Source organism: Quercus robur, chromosome 7, assembly GCF_932294415.1.
Source record: "Quercus robur chromosome 7, dhQueRobu3.1, whole genome shotgun sequence".
Lineage (NCBI taxonomy): Eukaryota > Viridiplantae > Streptophyta > Magnoliopsida > Fagales > Fagaceae > Quercus > Quercus robur.
In genome coordinates this window covers 29,128,926-29,148,090 of record NC_065540.1, presented here as the reverse complement: position 1 = coordinate 29,148,090, position 19,165 = coordinate 29,128,926, and the positions used below count along the sequence as shown (strand labels likewise).

At 35.2% G+C, this 19,165-nt stretch overlaps 2 protein-coding genes across 3 annotated transcripts; both read right to left on the bottom strand.

Annotated features, from left to right (window-relative positions):
• Positions 1–293: 293 nt before the first annotated feature.
• Positions 294–3,550, bottom strand: LOC126693050 (putative H/ACA ribonucleoprotein complex subunit 1-like protein 1). Its single transcript, XM_050388912.1, has 4 exons — positions 3,279–3,550; positions 3,016–3,164; positions 2,819–2,934; positions 294–734 (listed from the first exon to the last, which is right to left on the bottom strand). The coding sequence occupies exons 1-4, from the start codon at positions 3,433–3,435 to the stop codon at positions 566–568; spliced, it is 591 nt and encodes a 196-aa protein (XP_050244869.1). The 5' UTR covers positions 3,436–3,550; the 3' UTR covers positions 294–565.
• A 3,729-nt stretch (positions 3,551–7,279) lies between these two features.
• On the bottom strand, positions 7,280–18,519 carry LOC126693049 (casein kinase 1-like protein HD16). 2 transcript variants are annotated; one of them, XM_050388911.1, is made up of 17 exons: positions 18,166–18,519; positions 16,923–17,369; positions 16,415–16,531; positions 16,064–16,137; positions 15,860–15,929; positions 15,728–15,783; positions 15,398–15,469; positions 15,184–15,278; positions 14,358–14,424; positions 14,157–14,286; positions 13,843–14,061; positions 13,591–13,721; positions 11,118–11,292; positions 10,931–11,021; positions 9,268–9,425; positions 8,103–8,291; positions 7,280–7,684 (listed from the first exon to the last, which is right to left on the bottom strand). In XM_050388911.1, exons 2-17 carry the CDS (start codon positions 17,331–17,333, stop codon positions 7,625–7,627), a joined length of 2,115 nt encoding a protein of 704 aa, XP_050244868.1. In that variant the 5' UTR covers positions 17,334–17,369; positions 18,166–18,519; the 3' UTR covers positions 7,280–7,624. The 2 variants fall into 2 exon arrangements, with proteins under 2 accessions (XP_050244868.1, XP_050244867.1); XM_050388910.1 differs by having other exon boundaries at positions 16,923–17,400; positions 18,166–18,518.
• Between the last annotated feature and the right edge of the window lie 646 nt (positions 18,520–19,165).

The following is a 19,165-nucleotide window of genomic DNA, read 5'->3' as shown; positions in this document are numbered from 1 at the left end:
TTTTTCTAATGGCTATTCCCAATAATTCTAAACAGCTTCTCCGTTAATACTAGAACAATAAAAAAGAATGTAGTGTACCAAAAGGTTTTTTTTTTTTTGGGGAGGAAAAAAACAAGAGTATTGATGGAGAGAAAGTCCAAAGAAAACCATTAAGTCCTATTAAGACGCACTCAAAATAAACATAGGTTTCTCTCCAAAAAGAAAGGGCGGTTCATCACTAAATGAATGCATATTATAATTACCAAGGAGCACGGATATAGAAGAGAGTTTAATCTTATGCCACACAATGAAGATATTCTGAACATAATGGATTGCAACAAATGCAGGCCAAAACTGGACCACTAATCAAATCTAAGGAACATTGACTAAATCACAATTATAATATTCTTGAACTAAATTGCTTCTAGGTACCAACTGCAATTAGAAAAAGGATTACAAATATTCCAATAACATCCAAAAGCCAATGCTAAAATCATCATTTCAAATTTTGACTCTTTTTGGCCCAATGCTTCTTAAAATGACAACGCAAATGAGAAGAGCACTAACAATATTACACATTGGTGTTCTAAAATCTTCCTCTGCCCCTGAAGCCACCAGCACGGCCACCACCTCGAGGAGGACCTCTGCCACCCCTTGGACCACCCCTTCCACGGAAACCTCCTCCACGACCACCACCTCCTCTACCACCACCTCTGCCTCCACGACCGCCTCTACCACCAGCTTGTGCCTGTCCCCTAAAACATCAAGCCACTATTGTCAGATCTCAACAACATGCACAAAATTAACAAAATCTCATGTGAACCATGCAACAACTCCAAACAGATACCACCAATTGTGTTCAAAAGCATGAGTGTACATTCAAGCGATTTAATATAACTCTCCATTCATCCAGTAGTAGGGGAGGCATTCAAAGTGGTGAGCAATTCATATATGATGTGATAATCAACTAACATCTTAATAAAGATAATATTAAGAATCAAGTTGCAGGACTGAATACAAGCACTTGTTGCAGCAAATCAAGAATGAATAAACTGTGCTATAATCAACAGCTGCAAGCAATCAAAATCTTCAACAGTAACAATTGGAGAAAAATGAGTGAAAATATAGTTTGGAGTGAAAATTGCATGAATAGCAGCCAAGGGCTCATTGTGGGTGAAAGTGTATAACTGGAAATAGTGTATCCTAACCAGCAAAAGCATACAAAATGCCTGTGCCACACACATATCCCTAATTGGACAAAGGTACAGTTCCAACACTAGTGACACATCAGACAACAATTGAAATACACACTAATGCATTATCAACACCCCAGTGGCCCAGCAAAGATCTGTATATTTTTTCTCCCTGAATATTTTTAGTGTAAAGAGTATTGCTACAATTGATGGATATTTCAAAGGTTAAAATATAGGATAGTAAAGCATTTAACACTAAACCCTCATTTGCTATGCTAAGCTAAATGGAGAGAGAGAGGAGATTGAGGTTGAGGTGGAGGATAAAAAAAACAATGTCATTAATACATGCTAAAAAGCCTAAAATCATGAGAAGCTGTAGGTTAACTATCTAAAAAACGATTTAATATTGTCAATCATGTCTACCCCAACTTCCAAGCCAAATGTTGTTTGTTTATTGGTAAGTTACATTTTAGCTAGAGCTCATTGGCAGCTTCCAAGCCTAATATTATTTTAAAATCATTGGAAGTTCCTCTTTATGACATGTTACTAACCATTGATAACTTTCATGGAAAATGCAGTAGATAGGTGGACCCAGTTTCAACAAGTGTATAACAAGCATCCAGTACAATAGCATATATCTAAAAAGTAAATGTTATGAAGGTGTGAAGCCCATGCTACGGATAGTAGGATGCCTTGAAGGTGTCATGGAACAAACAATTATATAAAGCATACATAAAAACCAGAAAAATCCTATCACTTATTTAATCTATCAAAATTAGATGCAAAAATGAGTCCCTTTGCAGGCAAATCCCAAGATATAACAAGCTCATTGTGTAAGCATTTACATGCCAAACAAACCACCATCACTGGCAAAACAAGAAGTAGTAGTCAAGCTTTTAAAAGAGCAACTCAAGAGGCATATCTATTGCTTGAAACTCAAAAAGTGTATAAAATGATACTATATATATATATATATATATAAAGTGAATAAATGATAGACTCATTTAATGAAACTGTAGCACTTAGGCTAGTTTTGCTTTAATGGGAAAATCTAATATAGCATTTCATCAAATCAACTGACCAGACATAACCCTCTGAACATTGACTAGTGTCTTCCTACAAGCTTACATTAAAGCCCAGGCCCTAGCATCTTCCTTCTAAGGTGCCGTATGTAAAAAATCAAAATAGACTTATTCCTTTCTTACATATGCTCAGTACAAAGCCTGGTTTCAAATTGCAATGCCTTCATGGCCACCCAACCCCCACCCCCTAAAATAACAAGATTTTAAAAACATAAAACAAAAAAAGCTCACTTTGAGTGTTTATTCTTTTTAATGTGAGGTCAATCTTTCATTTTTGCACTTCTAGTGGGATCATATACTAAGTTTCTTCAGTACACACACACACACACACACACAAACTATCAATGATATTCTGAATTGGACAATAGGCTTGTGGACATTCTTATGTAAGACTTAATTCATATCTCTAAGAAAAAAAGTAGTACATTTCTTACACAAAAGTTTTTTTTTTTTTTAATAACCAACAAATCCAAGCTATGAAAAACACCATAGTCATCCGCTGTCAGTCTCACAACCAATATATGCAATTTTCATAAAAGAAAGTGGGCAAGTATAAGAACATACTTAGGCTGTGTGAGAAATCTTGAAAGAGGCAAAAGCTTAGCAGGGTCAATGTAGAATTTATCCCCGGCAGCATATGAAGTTGCCACAATGCCTTCCATCATCTTAATTGAAAATAACTGTCAAAACCATACCACATGTCAAAAACAAACACAAAAAAAGCAACTTTCCCAAATGAAGAGAAGATGATCAGAACTGACAGATTCATTGATGGGGCCAAAGATTTCATCAACTTTGCCAATCTGGGTCTTGTTGTGCAGATATATTGGAGCATTGAAAAAGGGTATCTTCTCATTTGTGAGCTTTGTCACTGCATCACCCTCACATGCATGAACAAATGAAGAGACCTCTGCACACGCAAAAAAAAAAAAAAAAAAAAAAAAAAAAAACCCATTACGTTATTTACTCCTAAAGCTTCATTATTTCAACAAAACACAAACCATAACCATGAAACGAAACAGACCTACGACTTCGGAAGGTGGGCCCTCGTCACGAAAGCCACCGCCTCCACCACGACCACCAAAACGGCCACCTCTAAAACCGCCGCCGCGACCTCCGTCTCGACCACCTCTAAAACCACCGCCGCCGCGCCCACGGCCCCCGCCTCTCGGTGGTCTCATGGTTCAGTGATTAAGCAGAGAGAGTGAGTAGTGAGTGTGGCTCCTGAGTTATATACGATAGAGAGGGAGAGGCGCAGTCTCACAGAATGGGGACTTATGGAGTCATGGGAGAGAAGGGTTTAGGGTTTTAAATGTATGCCTAACTGTTACAATATTTGAAATGACTCAACTACCCCCCTCATGAAACCCATCACTAACAATTACTCCTCATTTGACACGGTTCGTAAATCCATCGCCAAAATTTTTTATGAGTTGAGCACTGGTTATAAAAATTCTCCAGTTGCTATTTTATCTCTTTAATCCTTAAAATTATGTTCCATCCGAGTTTGTAAATCCAAAATTTTTTCCATCCTAGCTACAATATCATTAGCATCCGGGGATGCAAAAAAAAAAAAAAAAAAAAAAACTTAGGTACGTTTGGTACGCTATAATAGCTATTGTAATGGAATAGTTATTCACGTGTAATATCAACTCGGTCATTTGGTTGCATCTTTATTATATGGATTAGTTATTATATTGAAATAATTATTCTTTAAATTGAAGAATAGTCATTCCTCTTTAAAATGGATGTAATAATTATTCCTTAGTGTATATAATAGGTTTTAAAATTAATATATTTCTAAAAATATAAAGTTTCCTTATACATTATCTTTTACAAGCTTTCCATATATAACAACCAAACTTATGAATAGTAATAGTTATTCCATTACAATGTCTTCTATTCCAGTAATAAATTACTATTCCTAATGTAATCTACATTCAATGTACCAAACGTACCCCTATTTTGTATCATCAAACACTATTTTATCTATTTTACCAATTCATTTTAGAATTCACCCTACATCTCAGTTTTTATTTTTACATACAATCCAACAAAATAATATAAATCACCTAATAAAATAATAAAAAGTATTATTTTCTCTTTCTTTTCTCCTACTATCTTTTTCTCTTCACACAAAACCACAAGATTAAAATAATATATTTTTCTTTACCACCAATGAACAGTAATAGGTTGTATATATGCAACCTTTCTATTCATAGGTTGCAATTTTTTTTATGTTTACAAACCTGGATAGAGTGGGTTTTGAATGCCTTGAGTTGTAAAATAGCAACTGGAGGGTGTTTACACCCCCAATGCTAATGCTTAAATGTTGCATATATGTAACTTCATTGATCACAAGATGTAAACTTAAAAACTAATATTTTATTAACTCTCTCACTTTTCTGTCTTCTCTCTATTTCACTCTTCACCATGTCTCCCTCTTCTCTCTATTTCACTCTTCTCCGTCTCTCCCTCTACTCTCTCTATTTCTTCCTTCTCCATTTCTCCATCTTCTCTCTATTCTCTTTGTTTCTCTCTAATCTATCTTTTCTTGTGTGACACATTTTTGGTTGGATAAAATCGGTGGTGGCTAGGTTTTAGGGGTGGAGATTCAATGGTTGCTGGGTTGGTTTTGGTGGTGGAGTTAAATTGGTGGGTGGGTTTTGGTGGTGGGTCTTGTTGATGGTGGGTTTCATTGATGGTGGGTTTTGGTGATGGTGGGTTTCAATGGTGGTTGGATTTTAGAGGTGGCAATTCGGTGGTTGTTGGGTTGGGTTTCGGTGGTGGAGTTAAATCGATGGCTGGGTTTTGGTGGTGGGTCACTATGATAGGTCTCAATGTTGGTGGATTCCGGTGACGGTGGGTTTCAATGGTGGGTTGTTTGGTGGTTGTTATGGGTTGTGCAACGGATGTGGGTGATGGGTTTGGCAAGGTCTTTATGTCTCGTCACTCTCCCTCTCTGTGATTCTGGTGGTTGTGTTGGATTCCAGGTTGTGGTGGTTGGTTTTGATTGTTGTACTAGTGGTGATTGCTGTGAAGAGATAGAAGAGAAGAGAGAGAAACAAATTTTTTATATTATTTGATTGTATAGTTTATATTATTTTAATGAGTTGTATGTAAAAATAGAAATTGGAATGTAGGGTGAGTTGTAAAATAGATAAAGTGGTATGTGAGGATGCAAATATAACTTCTTCTTCTTTTTGCATCCCGGATGCTAATGCTTAGTGATTAACGTAAATAGATTTGTGTTAAAATAGGTCAAATAAGAAATTAATCAACTTCATGTCAACCTGTTTAACTCATTGTTAGTGATTTCATCCGTGAAGGCAAATCTCTCTCTCTCTCTCTGTTTTGTTTTGTGTGTTTGTGTTTTTTTTGTGTGTGTATTGTATTATGGGTTTTGACATGGCTCTCTAAAGGATTAACGGTAGAAAGTGCTGCCCTATAATAATAATAATAATAATAATCTTGATTGGTTTCCCAAACATTGATGTTAATAGAGCAATGTGTAATAAGTGGGGTGTCTCATTGATGTAATCTAATATATTTGTGCTATAGTTGTTTTGGTTTTGTTGCTAGACTCTCTGTAAAAGTGGTAATTATGTTCCTTTTCTTATTGTATTGGGGCTTTGTTTGCTTTCGATGTACTGCGATTTATGTTGCTCGTTTCCCACCTCGTTTCAGGAGCATAAGGCTCAAATTTTAGCTTGATACTAAGCATGTGTTTTAAGGGCAACCTCAAAGGCTTATGTTGGGTTTAACTTTAAGTTTGGACTCAATTTTGCTAACAAATGAAGAAGAGCCCAATAGAGCTCAAACAGCAAGTTTGATTCGAACAATGTTTGTAGGCTTAACTTGAGTTAAAACTTGAACTTTTTATTTTTTATTGTTAGGTCGTGTTTGGTCATTCACTACTTGGCTCAGTTCAGCTCAATTAAAGCCCTAAATTTAGGTGACCTCAAAAGAAATTAGGCTCTTTAATTATCAAGATTAATTATTGTTTTGTGAGGATAATTAATTAGTTATAATAATTACAAATTGCTAATTATTCTATAAGGTTAATCCTATGCATGCATGTCAACCAATTAAAAAAACAAAGTCAAGAGTCAAGTTTCTCCCAAATATCTAAGACTCCGGAAATAAGTCCCGGTGGGTTAAAATTTGTGCTGAATAAAATTAGCATATGTTACAGACACAAATTGAGCACACTATAGTCAAATTCCTCGGAATCAAGAACAGACTATGATTTCTCAAAAAAAGAAAAAAAGAACAGACTATGAGAAGCGGGCTCAGGCTATCTTTGGACACTGGGTTGCTTTCTCAATAGATGCCTTGGTTTCAATTGGATTGGATTTTTATTGGCTTCTTTCTTTGTATTTTTGGTCCATATCATGCGCTATTGTATCAACTTTTTTTTTCTTATACACTTACCCAGAAGAGGAAAAAAATCACATTAATTTCACGTGTGCCCATATGTCAATATGTGGGATTTCTAAACTTTCCTGTTTTTTATGGCTGCTTGAGAGACACAAGGGCAGCCAAACTTTAAACCACACCCAAACTTTTCAGGGCAGCCCTATTTGGAAAAATCCAACACCCAACCCCACCCCCACCCCCCCCCCCCCCCCCCCAACCACCCAAAAAAAAAATTTTTTTTGGAGACCTTAGCAACTAGAAGAGCAGTTCAGTTTGTTCCTGAGGTGGATTTCAATCATTCTCTTTTGAAGGGGACTCAGATTTATTATAAACTCTGACATATTCTCTTCTTTTTTTTTAATCATTTAATTCAGGACACTTCGTCTTTTTCTAGCTCTCTTTAGAGTTTTTGCTTCTGTCATACAATTAGACAAGGTAATGTTGTTGCTCATGCTTTAATTAAGAGCAAGTTTTTTTTTTTTTTATGGGTGCTTTCAGTTTAAGTGGAATCTGTCCTCCAGACATAAATATACATAATGTTGTTGTAGCTGATTTACCAACGCCTTAATAATATTGGTTGATCTTTCTCTCAATAAGAAAATGCAGTGATGCAAATGGGATTTGTTTCCCATTTTAAAATAATTTAAAAGCACATTGGCCGTTATGAAACACAACTTTGGCAGCAATTGCCATATATATGTTTTTGGCAAACCGTTGTTACCCCAGTAGACCAGATTGGTTAAGGGTACTTTGCTTTCCAACTCTCAATTCTATTTTCTTTTTCCTTTCATTTTTACATTCATCTATGAAGAAGATTTTATATAAGGAGCCTCGATTTTCTTTAACCTGTATGAGAAATCTAACCCGCCCATTCCCATATCAAGCCTGCATAAACCCTCTCAGCCTTCAAAATTCTTCTTTGGGGTGACACCAATTATACACCTCCACAACTTAACACACAGTCCTTCCATAACATATTGAAGCGATGTACAGATTTTTGGACCATTTCTCCTGCAAAAAGTGTTTATATATATATAAGTGAGCAGTCATTATTGCACAACAGGAGAAAAACAAACAGATAAATAAAGCAGAAAAATATGAGAAAATATACAATAAAACCACATTTAATCAATTACTCATTTATGAAATATCTTAGGCATGGAAGCACCCTTGTTTGTTTCTATTTCCGTTTTAATTTTCTAATTTCCATTTTCCTTTTCCCTTAAGCAGAATAGCTACTCAATATTGCAGAGACTGCTGAGCAAATCATCTAAACCATCAGTTTTAACAAGCAGTCATTAAATGAATGAGCAACAATCATGTTGGAGTCTAATTAAAGCACACAAACCTCCCTTTGACAAGGGAGCACGCTCAAGCACCCAACCCATTGAACTACTTTTATGTGGGGACAATAAGGGCATGCACCTACCTTTACATGGGTGCTTGGGAAGGCAGAGGTACGCAGAGTTTCTTGAGTTTCATCCATTGTTTTACGTTTTGGTATGCTTAGTATAAAAGCAGCTTGATCAGCAGTGGCAGCCATGGATGTTATCCTGTAACCACTTTCCCATCGCCGATGAATTCCTTCACTTGGATACAAAAAATCAAGCTCCACAACCTTGCACCAATAAATCAACAGACGGGGAAGAGATGGATCAGCTATGTTCAAAAGAAACATAAAAGCTTGGTGTTCATACATTCATTGAGGCTTGAAAAGACATACGGGTAATATTGATTTGAATTGACAGCAAAATTTCAAATTCCATATCATTCCAGTTGACACAGTATTTAACATAGCGATACCAAAACCAGTACAGGAAACCCCTTAGTTTCATATCAGTTCAAATCCCACTCAGTACCAGACAATACTGGCCAGTTTGTGTGGTTCAGGCCTTTTTTTTTTTTTTTTTATTTTAATAAAACCTTCTTCTTTTTTCTTTTTCTTTTTTTGAAACTTCAGTTTCCCATGTTGTTGGAGATTTTGGCAACAGAAATGAGGGAGGCTGGGAGTCCAAGAGCCGATGGACACCACAGAATTGTAAGGAAGATATGATTGGAAGGTGAAGTAGGATGGGCACCGGGATGTGATGCCATTACGCACACAAACCCATCCATGGGGAGGCTGCTAACAGAGGAGAGAGAGAGAGCAGTGAATACTGATAAAAGGATGGAAATAAGGAAGAGGATAGACTGGTAAAAAAAAAAAAAAGAGTGGAAGAGATAAGAAAAGGAGATTTTAGTAGAGAGAATATAAGGAAAATAGTGAAAGAATTTAAAAGAAAACGATCAGTTGGAGAGAAAAGATGTTATGGTCAGAGAGAGAGGGAAAAAAAATTGGGTCACTATATTAGAGAGAGGGCGAGGGGAGACAAGGGAGAGAACCAAGATTTAAAAAAAAAAAAAATAAAGTAAAAGTGGGGAAAAAGAGTTGAGGTTTCTTTAGATTTTGAATTTGTGAGCCTAAATAAGTTTTAGGGGCCTTGTTTAAAATAACAAGTTTTGTGAACTTTTAGAATCATAAGATATGATATGGAAAGCTCTAAATGGTCACCAGATCAAAATTTAAAACTTCGATGATAGTAACTTAGTCATACCTGATCAGAATATCCCGCATTCCTGGACATTACAACACCCCAGCGACTGCCAGCGGTTGTCATGGATGTGACATGGAAACCTTCTTTCCACTTCTTATTTATCCACTTGAAAGGAAAAGATTCACTCACTTTGTAAGATTGCTGAGTGTAAGGAGTTCCTGCAAAATATCGGAAACCCATGAGATAAAAAAAGGTATGCCTACTAAATCAGTCATTTAAGGAAAAGAATAACACTGCAAACAAGAAATGAGTTTCCATGATCAACTTTGGGTTTGGCAACTGACAGGACCCAGCATGCCTTGCATCCAAACTAACATCTTCTAGAAGCATAAACAAACATCATAATAGATATTTAGAAGTTTGTTATACAGTAGTCATCATAAAAACTAATTCACAATATCAAGTTGCTGCATCAATTTCAGTGACAACAAAGTTAAGAAATGAAGTGTTGTAGTGCAGTCCTTTAGGTGGAAACATGGGATGGAAATTGGCAATCAAAAAATGCTTGAGATTCAAGCCCTGGAAGTAATAGATAATTTCAATATTTCTTGTTGGGATTAATAAATAAATATATGGAGCTGATTATACAAATTAGAGCTGTAGCAGACTTGACTCCTACAAACAATGGCTTGGAGGAAACAAACTTGGTATCTCTACTATACGACCATTAACTAAAATATGTCTACGTTTAACTAATCGGCAGGCTTGGGGAATAGTTGAGGCCAAACCGAATCAAAATTAGGCTTTGATGCCAAACTTCTCCTTAAGAGGATGTATGATGTGACCAGACAGGGGGATACATGTTACACCACGATTCTGAATCAGAAGAGAGAGAATAGCAAGTTACAAATTCTGTGAAACCACAAAGGGCCATGCCTCAGACTAATCATAAGCCCCAAAACAAGCTGAGAAGCAAGACTTGCAGAATTTATATTGCTAGCTACTCAGTAGCAAAAACCCAAGCACAAGCACCAAGTCAAAATTTCTGCAAAGAGGTATAAATTAAATATTTGCTGACATAGAATATGCATGAAATGACTGAAGAATATTTTTGGGTGCTGTATGTCTAACATACACCCATCAAAACATGAATTTAGACAAGGTGACATTCTATAAGATGATAAGACTAAGCACACCTAAAGGTATAACGTTTTAGGCTATCATGAAACAAGATAAAATAGGCGTAATAAAATGAGAATGATGCTTAAAGATACACCGAACAAGACAAGACATGAAACTGAAGACAATAAAGGAGAAACCACTTGATATGCCTTGGGCATGTGAAACAAAGACAGTAATTGCTCCATTGACTATTGATAAGTCAATAAGTAGCATAAAACTGACAATGATAAGAAATGAAAATTGAGGAAGAGCATGCGTGTGCGTCACACGCGCACACACAAAAGAAACCACTTGATATGGCTCGGTCATGTGCAACAAAGCCGGTGATTACACCATTCACTAGTGATACAGTTTAGGTTGACGGCTAAATAAATCAGTAGCATAAAACTCACATAGACAATAATTGACAGACAATAAATGGAAATTAAGAAGGAAGACTGCGAGCACAGGAGTGCACACAAAATCTTTAAATTCAGCTATACCCATAGTTCCATACATACAAATAATATACAGTTCTATGACAGCGTAGATAGTTACTAACCTTTGGACATAACAACCAAGGAGCTCCCATTAGCTGCACCAGCGATTGAACTGATATAGAAATTCTTTTCCCATTGTTCCATAATCCAGTCCTGATGAGAATCCAAACAGAATAATAAAGATCCATAAATCTATTATTGTAGAAGCACTCAGAAAAGATGATAGATCAATGCTTTTAAAATAACAACCTTATGCAGGAAGACTGCTGACAGTTCATAAACCTGGGAAGAGAAACCTGTTCCAGCATCCATTATTAGGGCCCAGAGATTTGTTGCTGAGGCCACACAGCTGATATATAATCCATCTTCATTCCCCTTGTCTACATGCTGACGCAACCTTGTATCTGCTACATTGTAATGATATCTGCAATTGAAGAAATTTTTTTATTTAATGCCATGTAAAAGAATCACTGAACCAGCTAATGCATTCAAACCCCAACAAGAATTCACATATACGAAGTACACCATTTTCCAAGACAAAATTGCTCATGCCTAAACAAGCATGTTTCTATGCACATATCAGATCACATGGATCTACTACATGCATGCATGTACAAACATATTTGACAATAAACAAATGCAAGGGAAAAAGAAAAACAACACAGAGGTCTTCCTAAAAATACAATGTGTTAAATTCATCACATAATTTGCTTAAAAGTTGAATAACTAGATAACCAACAATCTTTCATAAGAAATCTTTAGTTACAAAAAGTTACTCCTAAGCAAAAGGCAAGAGAAATACTAATATTCTCTATAATCATTATCACTACCCTACAACCTGCACCATGTGCATGTATGATTTGAATTTTTTCACTAATATTTTGATTTTAGAATTTTTACATTATTGACCTCGTTTTTATAAACATGACAAAGTAGCACTTTTCCCAAAAGCTTTAGATGTTATTAGAGGGTGAATTTAATCATTTAACCATTATTCTAACACATGAAAATTTTAACTTTTTAAATGGGAGGTAGAGCAAAAACAAGATTCAAACGTAGAAACACCTAGTCTATTACCATGATAAACTACCACTTGTCCCTAAAGCTTAGGCGAGTAGAGGGTGAATTTAATCATTTAACCTTTGTTCTAACTATATATATCTATATATATATTAGTTTCAGTACTTATAACTACTTGATTAAGTGTATAGGTTTGGATTGTGAGTTAAAAAGATCACATGGTCATATTATGAATACAGAAATTAAAGCATTACCTCTAAAGTGTAAATATAGTAATATACAAATCTTGGTTAAGTTACTTGTGATTTTTGCTTTTCCTTTTAAATGTAAGCTTGTAAGAAAGCTTGTGTAAAACCTCCTGCAAGATAGGAGGTGACCCTTTTTTGTCATTTTCTTTGCTATCCAGAACCTTACAGCACTTTTCAAACTCTTTTTTTTTTTTTTTTTGCAAATTAGTATATAAACTTAATTGCTTACTTCAAACATTAGGAACTTGCATGGGGATGGGAAGCATTGATCAGTATTTAATGATGGCATATCTGTTTGTAGACATTCTTACCTGTTTAAAGTTAGTAGGTCTAAAAATTAATTCAAAAGGCACAACCTATGAAGTCTTGTAAGATATATCATATGTAAGGTACACCCAGAAAGTAAGAAATAGATATTAGAGGGCATAATAAGCATAGTATTACAACTCAATCATCCAACAACCAGTTACAGAATTCTCCTAAGCAAAATTATTCAATATTAATTTACATTGAATATAATATTTAGTGTTAAGCATTAATTTGTATGTGGGACAACATGAGGGCTCTAAAGACAAGACATTTGTGCAATGTTGACTTAGCCACTTGGCATAATATTATGCTACTCTAGGCTCAGGATTGAACTTATTTTAAGCTTTGACTATTATATCTAATAATGATCAAAAAGATCATTTTTTCACTAAAAGAACCAAGCGGAATCATTGATAATGAGGAGATATAACTTTAATGAGATATCTAACGAGAAGTTAATAACAATAATTTTTAATGCATTTAATTATAATATTAATTGAGTTTTTCTATAATAAATTAATATATATATATAAAGGAAAAAAGACGTGGTGGAAGTAAGCCTAAACACAACCAAATGGCATAATTTTGACAATGCTAGGGTTTCTAGAATTGAAATTTCTCTAAGATTCAGCTTTAATATATTAAATAAGATGAGTTGCTTTACCCTCTCTATTGCAAAAAAATGTCCACCGTTACCGAGAACAAATTCAGATGGTTTGACATCATATAATTGTTCTAGAACATTTTGCCATTACATGCCATGGAGTATCAAAACCCTTCAAATTGCAAGCAACAAACACTGGAAACAAGAGCTTATACAGGTATTATACAACAGTCTATTAATTAGGTGCATTAAATGAAGTAAAATTCGGGAAAGTTCCAACAAGAAAAACCAACTTGAAAAGAAGATATAGTGACAGAAAAAGGTACAATACTAATGAAATATGGTGGAAAGTGGAAGGACAAAGAGGTACTTAAAATATCAAAGTAATAACGTATATTACCACAATGCAGGAATTTCAGTCCAGAACTTTAACACATGTTGAAAGTAAAGAAAACAGAAACATTCAATTACAGAAAAGAAAAACAAAATTGACTTATCAAAAACAGAAAAGGGATAAGGATAATAGGCATGTAAAATTTACCTTTGCTTCATGGGACGACGTGCATTATACACTGAAATCCACTGGGTAGCAGGACTACCTAATCTTACTTTCTTCTTTGGTTGCTCATCTTCTTCCAAATTTATAAGCAATCTAGCCCGCTTTTGCCCAACCTATTTATATAAAAGACATTAGGAAATAGGTAAGAAACAAAATGTGCAATCTAACTCAATAATATATGTATGAATTTATGGGTGCATGCGTGTGTGTGTGTGCTGTAAGGATGGCAATAACCTTAAGAGCTCCATCAATTCTAATTGGTCTTAACGGCGTGCATGGCTCAATCAGGCTTTCAAAAAAAGATATCAGCTTGGAATAATTTGGCTCCTCATCGAATTTCATATTCGTAACAGCTTCAAGGAACTGCTTGAAAGGGGGTGGACAAAAGCAGCACATCAGCTCTGGAGAAGTAGCCATCTTTTTCTTACAAACAAGAAAACTCTTGTTATCTCCCTGTAAATTTCAAAACAAACAAAAAGGGATAAAAAGGATATCAGATTAAGCAAAACCTAAAGATGAACTTGTCCAAGCAACACCACCAGATTTACCTGATATCCCTGCCAAGGTAACCTTCCTCTAATGAGAAATATCAACGTATAGGCTAATGATTCGAGATCATCCCTTCGACTTCCTGTCCGACCTAAATGAGCATGTACACTTGCATACCTTATTGTTCCCCTGCCAAAAGAGGTATGCATTCAATATATAATGTTGAGCACATATGAGTAAATATTATGAAACCAACAAACCTGAATATGTCAGGCCTCTGATCATATTCAACATGCTGACCTGACGATGCATCTTTCCATCTGGATGCTGAAACAGAAGCGTGTTAATGGCCCCAGAAATGAATACTCCATTAGAGAAGATAAAATGAAGAAAGGAAATTACTTTTCCTTGTTTAGTCATTGCAAGAAACTGCAGAGAAAATAAAGAGAATAAAATGAACTTTTAACGATTTCCTTTCTTACCAAACTTTCTATCACGTTATGTTTGGTTGAGAGGAAAATGAATAGAACAGAAAACAATGGGAGGAAAGGAAAGTAAATATTTGTTTGGTTGAAGAAACAGTAAGGAAAGAAAGGAAGTTCATGGGGGTAACATTTCCCTAGGACCCACAATTTTTTCACCTTTTGAATTCCACCAAATTTGGACAGAAATGAAGATAAGAGAAACAAACTTACTTGGTTAATTTACATTGTTACCCTCCCTAAATGCTACCAAATGTCATAATTTTGTTATTGGGTATATCTTTCCTTGTTCAACCCAAACCCAGAAAAGTAAACTCATTTCTTTTCTTTTAATCATACTAAAAAAATATATAAAATCATTTCTTGTTTCCTTTCTTCTCCACTGACCATTTTTTTTTTCTTTTCCTCTTCCTGGAGAATTTTGTTTTGGTTTGGGGGGGGGGGGGGGTAGGCACAGGGAGAATGTTGATGTATTTTCCTCACTTTCTTTTCTTTTTTCTTCCCCTTGACAAAAACTCACAGGATCAAGGAATTCACCCAAGGTTGACATTTGGGGTAAACACACAATAGGAGGGATGAAAGACATCAAACAAGGACAACATACCCAAACCAAGATCTATAAGATATAGTTTCTTCTCATCAGGTGTTCCGGGTTGACCAAGTAAAAAGTTCTCTGGCTTCACATCTCCATGCACAAACCTAGTTCAAGGACAAGGCAAATCATTATAAATGCAAATTAGTTGACTTTGACCAATACAGGGGAAAATATGGCGAGCATAAGAAAAAGTGAAAGCATGAGAATTATCAACAGGACTTACCCCTTCAAGTGAAGCTTCTCAAGAATTGATATAGCCTCCACAGCAATGCAGGCAGCCATATTTGGTGACATCCTGTTGCAGATAGTAACAAATTAAAAGTAAATTTTTTGTAAAAGTTAACAAAATATATATATATATATATATATATAGAATAAACGAAATATATTCTTGCTTAGTTCCACTTATTGTTTTCCAGCTTATTTGACTAAGTGCATCTTTTTTCTAATTACAGTTCTACTTTTATCCAGTTCATTTATTTGTAAGCTAAATAAGACATCCAAGCAAACACACATGTTCATTGGAAGGTAAGAGAGAGAGTTTATATCTTACGATTGACCAAAAGAATTCCAAACATCCCAGAGACTAGGCCCAAGTATGTCCATGACCTGAAATTTATTAATGTCCATCAGATACAACAAGTTCAGAATTCCTGATGATAAGGAGCTCCAGATCAAATCTCACCAGAATGTAAAAATCTCCTTGGCGACCCTTGTAATGAACCCAAGGAATTCCATAACATCCATTTAGAGTACTTTTTAATATCCCAAAGAAAAAAAAAAAGCAAAAAGAAAATAGGCAAGAATCAGATAATTAATTCAAAACATTTAAAGCTTAACAAATATAGCCTTGATAAGCATATCCAAATGATAAAGACACACAACTTACTTATACACTTGCCACTCATAAGGAGGGCCATAATTGCAGCCTTTACTATTTCGGTGCTCAAACTTCAATGCAACCTGTGAAAAGTACCTTTAAGCCATCACGTCTCATGTGATTCACTTGTTAAAATCCTATAAATAAAACATAAAATCTTATTACACTCCCTATTGCACACTCCATACACACTGCCTGTTGAAATCGTATTTTTAAAACACGATTTCAGTCAAAACTGTGAAATCCAGTTTTAAAAACAATTTCAGTCCATGTGGCAGAGTATGTACAGTGAATGTGTAATAAGGAGCGTGTGACTATAATTACTCTAAATAAAAATGAGATTGAAGTCTCAAGTCATACCTCAGTCACGTCAGCATCAGTGCCACCACTTACCCTTCTGCCAACATAGACCTGGCCAAAACCACCCTTACCCAGCTTCCTTTCTATCTTATATACAGGAGAATTACCTACTTTCACCTGCACCCAACAGAACCTCCATCTTAATAGCGAAACACCTTTGAATGAACAACTAGACAATGAGAAATACATTGATTGGAAACTATCTTAATAAGGGTATTGATATCTAAGCTAACAGAATTATCTGCAGAGTGACATGGCACAACAATCGTTGGTTTAATTTTAAAAACAAACATCAACACCATCTCATTAATTTTAAATAGCCCATTCCAAGTCAGTATGATGAGTGGAGTAATGATAGATAGAGAGACACAAGCATTATCAGACAGTAATAGTCATCTAAAGAGAGTATAATCAGAAAAAAAAGAAAAAGTCATAATAGAAAACCATATTACTGCTATGTTCAAGACACTTCAAAAGATATTGATTAAACCAAGTAAACCAGACATACCCTCTCAGGTACAGGAGTTGTGCTTGCTTCTTCCTCAACCCCCATTACTTTGTCAGCGCTTCCACCCTCCATTCCAATATCTATATCCGCCACTACCTCAACTTGATTATAAAGGGGTTCTGCAGCCCCTAGAGCAACAGCTTCAGGAAGAACCTCACAGGGTTCTGGGTCTAAATCTATCAACCTAATGCCTCGGCCTCTAGCTGCTGCAGTTGGCCTAGTTGGTACTGCCGGTGAAGGCCCTTTTGCTAAAGCGGCATTACCACCACCTCTTCCTCTTCCAGCAGCTCTCCTCCTGGTCCTGTTTTGAGCAGGCAGTAACCAATTATCTCCTTGATCAATCGGCTGTGGGGCAGGGTAAAGATCATCAACTCGTTTTGATCTTCGGGCTCCGCTTCTCAACTCCGGCATCCTCACCCCATGCAAATCACATTCCACTCAGTTCACCTAAATGGCAAAATCCCCTCACTTAGATCATCTGCAGCCAAAAAGATCACCTTATACTACCAAAATTAAAAGAATGTATACAAGGAAAGCTGTTTAAACAACAACAAAAAAAAATCAACTTTCCCTTTTCCATATAAACCAACATAGACACAATTTTTTTTTTTTTTTGGTTATGAAGTTAAATAATTTTAAATCTTGAAACTTTAACGTAACCTTTGCAGGAAAATCACATTACATCAATTTTTTTCCCCATAATGATGTAATAGTTTTTCAACTACAACAATTACAGTGAATGCATGGATTTTTTTTTAATTAAAAAAAAAGAAAAAAAAAACCTACTTAAAGAGCCAAAAAAAATAGTAGGAAAAAAAAGTTGTCTCAGTTGCTGTGTCATGTAGAGGATCAGAGATTAACAGAAAGAAAAGTTGCGTACTGAAAAAGCAATAGATAATAAAGAAAGATACTATTTTTGGTAAAACATAAATTCACCCCCAAAATCTTAATTTGTTTCCCTCAATAACAAAGCCAATGCACTTAAATGCATATATAAACAAATATATGCAAAAATGGACGTACACATTAGCTGATTAAACCAAATTCAACCACAACAAAAATAAATACATAAATTTTGATCAGTGACATGAATTACAGTGCGCAGGCTTAAAATCTTCAAACCGATCATTGATCTCAACAAAAAAATTAAACATTTTGAAAACAATTTCAAACCGATCACTATCATATAATATCAAAGCTCAACAGCGAAAGCAAAAAAATAAAATAAAGCAAAAGCACTCACAGATCGATCTCCGGAAAGAGGAAAAGCAGAAGGATCGGAAGCGAATCGATTCAAAAAAAAGCGATCGATCGCGTTCGGATCTTCATCTTCGTCTTCTGCTGCTGCTGCTGCCTCAGTGAAAAGCACACAAACATGTTCTTATGAGAAGCGAGAAAATATGGATATTATTAGGTGAGGATTTTTATGTGAGAAAGAAGGAAAGAAAGAGAGAAAGTGATAATGTGTTATTGTTTGTGAGAAAAAAATAAAATACAATACATATAAATAGGCATTTATTTTATATTTATATTTATTATTGTTTGTGATTATGGGGCAATGGTGGTGTGGGTGTTGGTGGTGCCAGTCTTCTTTGTGTTGCGTTGTTGTTGTATCTGTGCGTGTCTTTTTTCTATCTCTGTCTATTTTATCTCCTCTCTTATACTATATGTTTATATTTATTTTATATTATGCGGAAAACATGAGGCATGTAATTGCAAATGTGGCCTTGTAATAACCAAAGGGATATCTCTATTTCTCTCTCTTTCTTTCTTTTTTTCTTTTTTTTTCAACTACCATATAAATTTTGGTGTATTTGTCTTTGCCATAAATTTTTCACCTACTCAAATTTGCAACTTTTTTATTCATGGTAAAAAAGAAAAAAAATTTCCCATTTTGGCCAACTTCTTTTTATTAGATTTGGCTTACGCTTTTGGCTTTTTTTTTTTCTATAATATAAGTCAAGCATAGTCAACGGTACATAGTCTTGGTGCCTTTCATCGTAATAAAAAAATAAATAGCATTGCAGCTTCCTTTTTGCTTTTTTTTTTTTTATTTACTGACATATACTTGCTAGATATATTTGTTTTTACTATGATTTTTTCTTGGACTTAGCATGATATGAAACCAAAAGGGGAAAAAAAAAAAGCTTGGTGTGGAAAAAAAAGTTAACACTAATTTGTTAGTCAAACCAAAATTAAGGATGATTGGATATTGCACGCTCATCGGCTACAAGATATGTCCA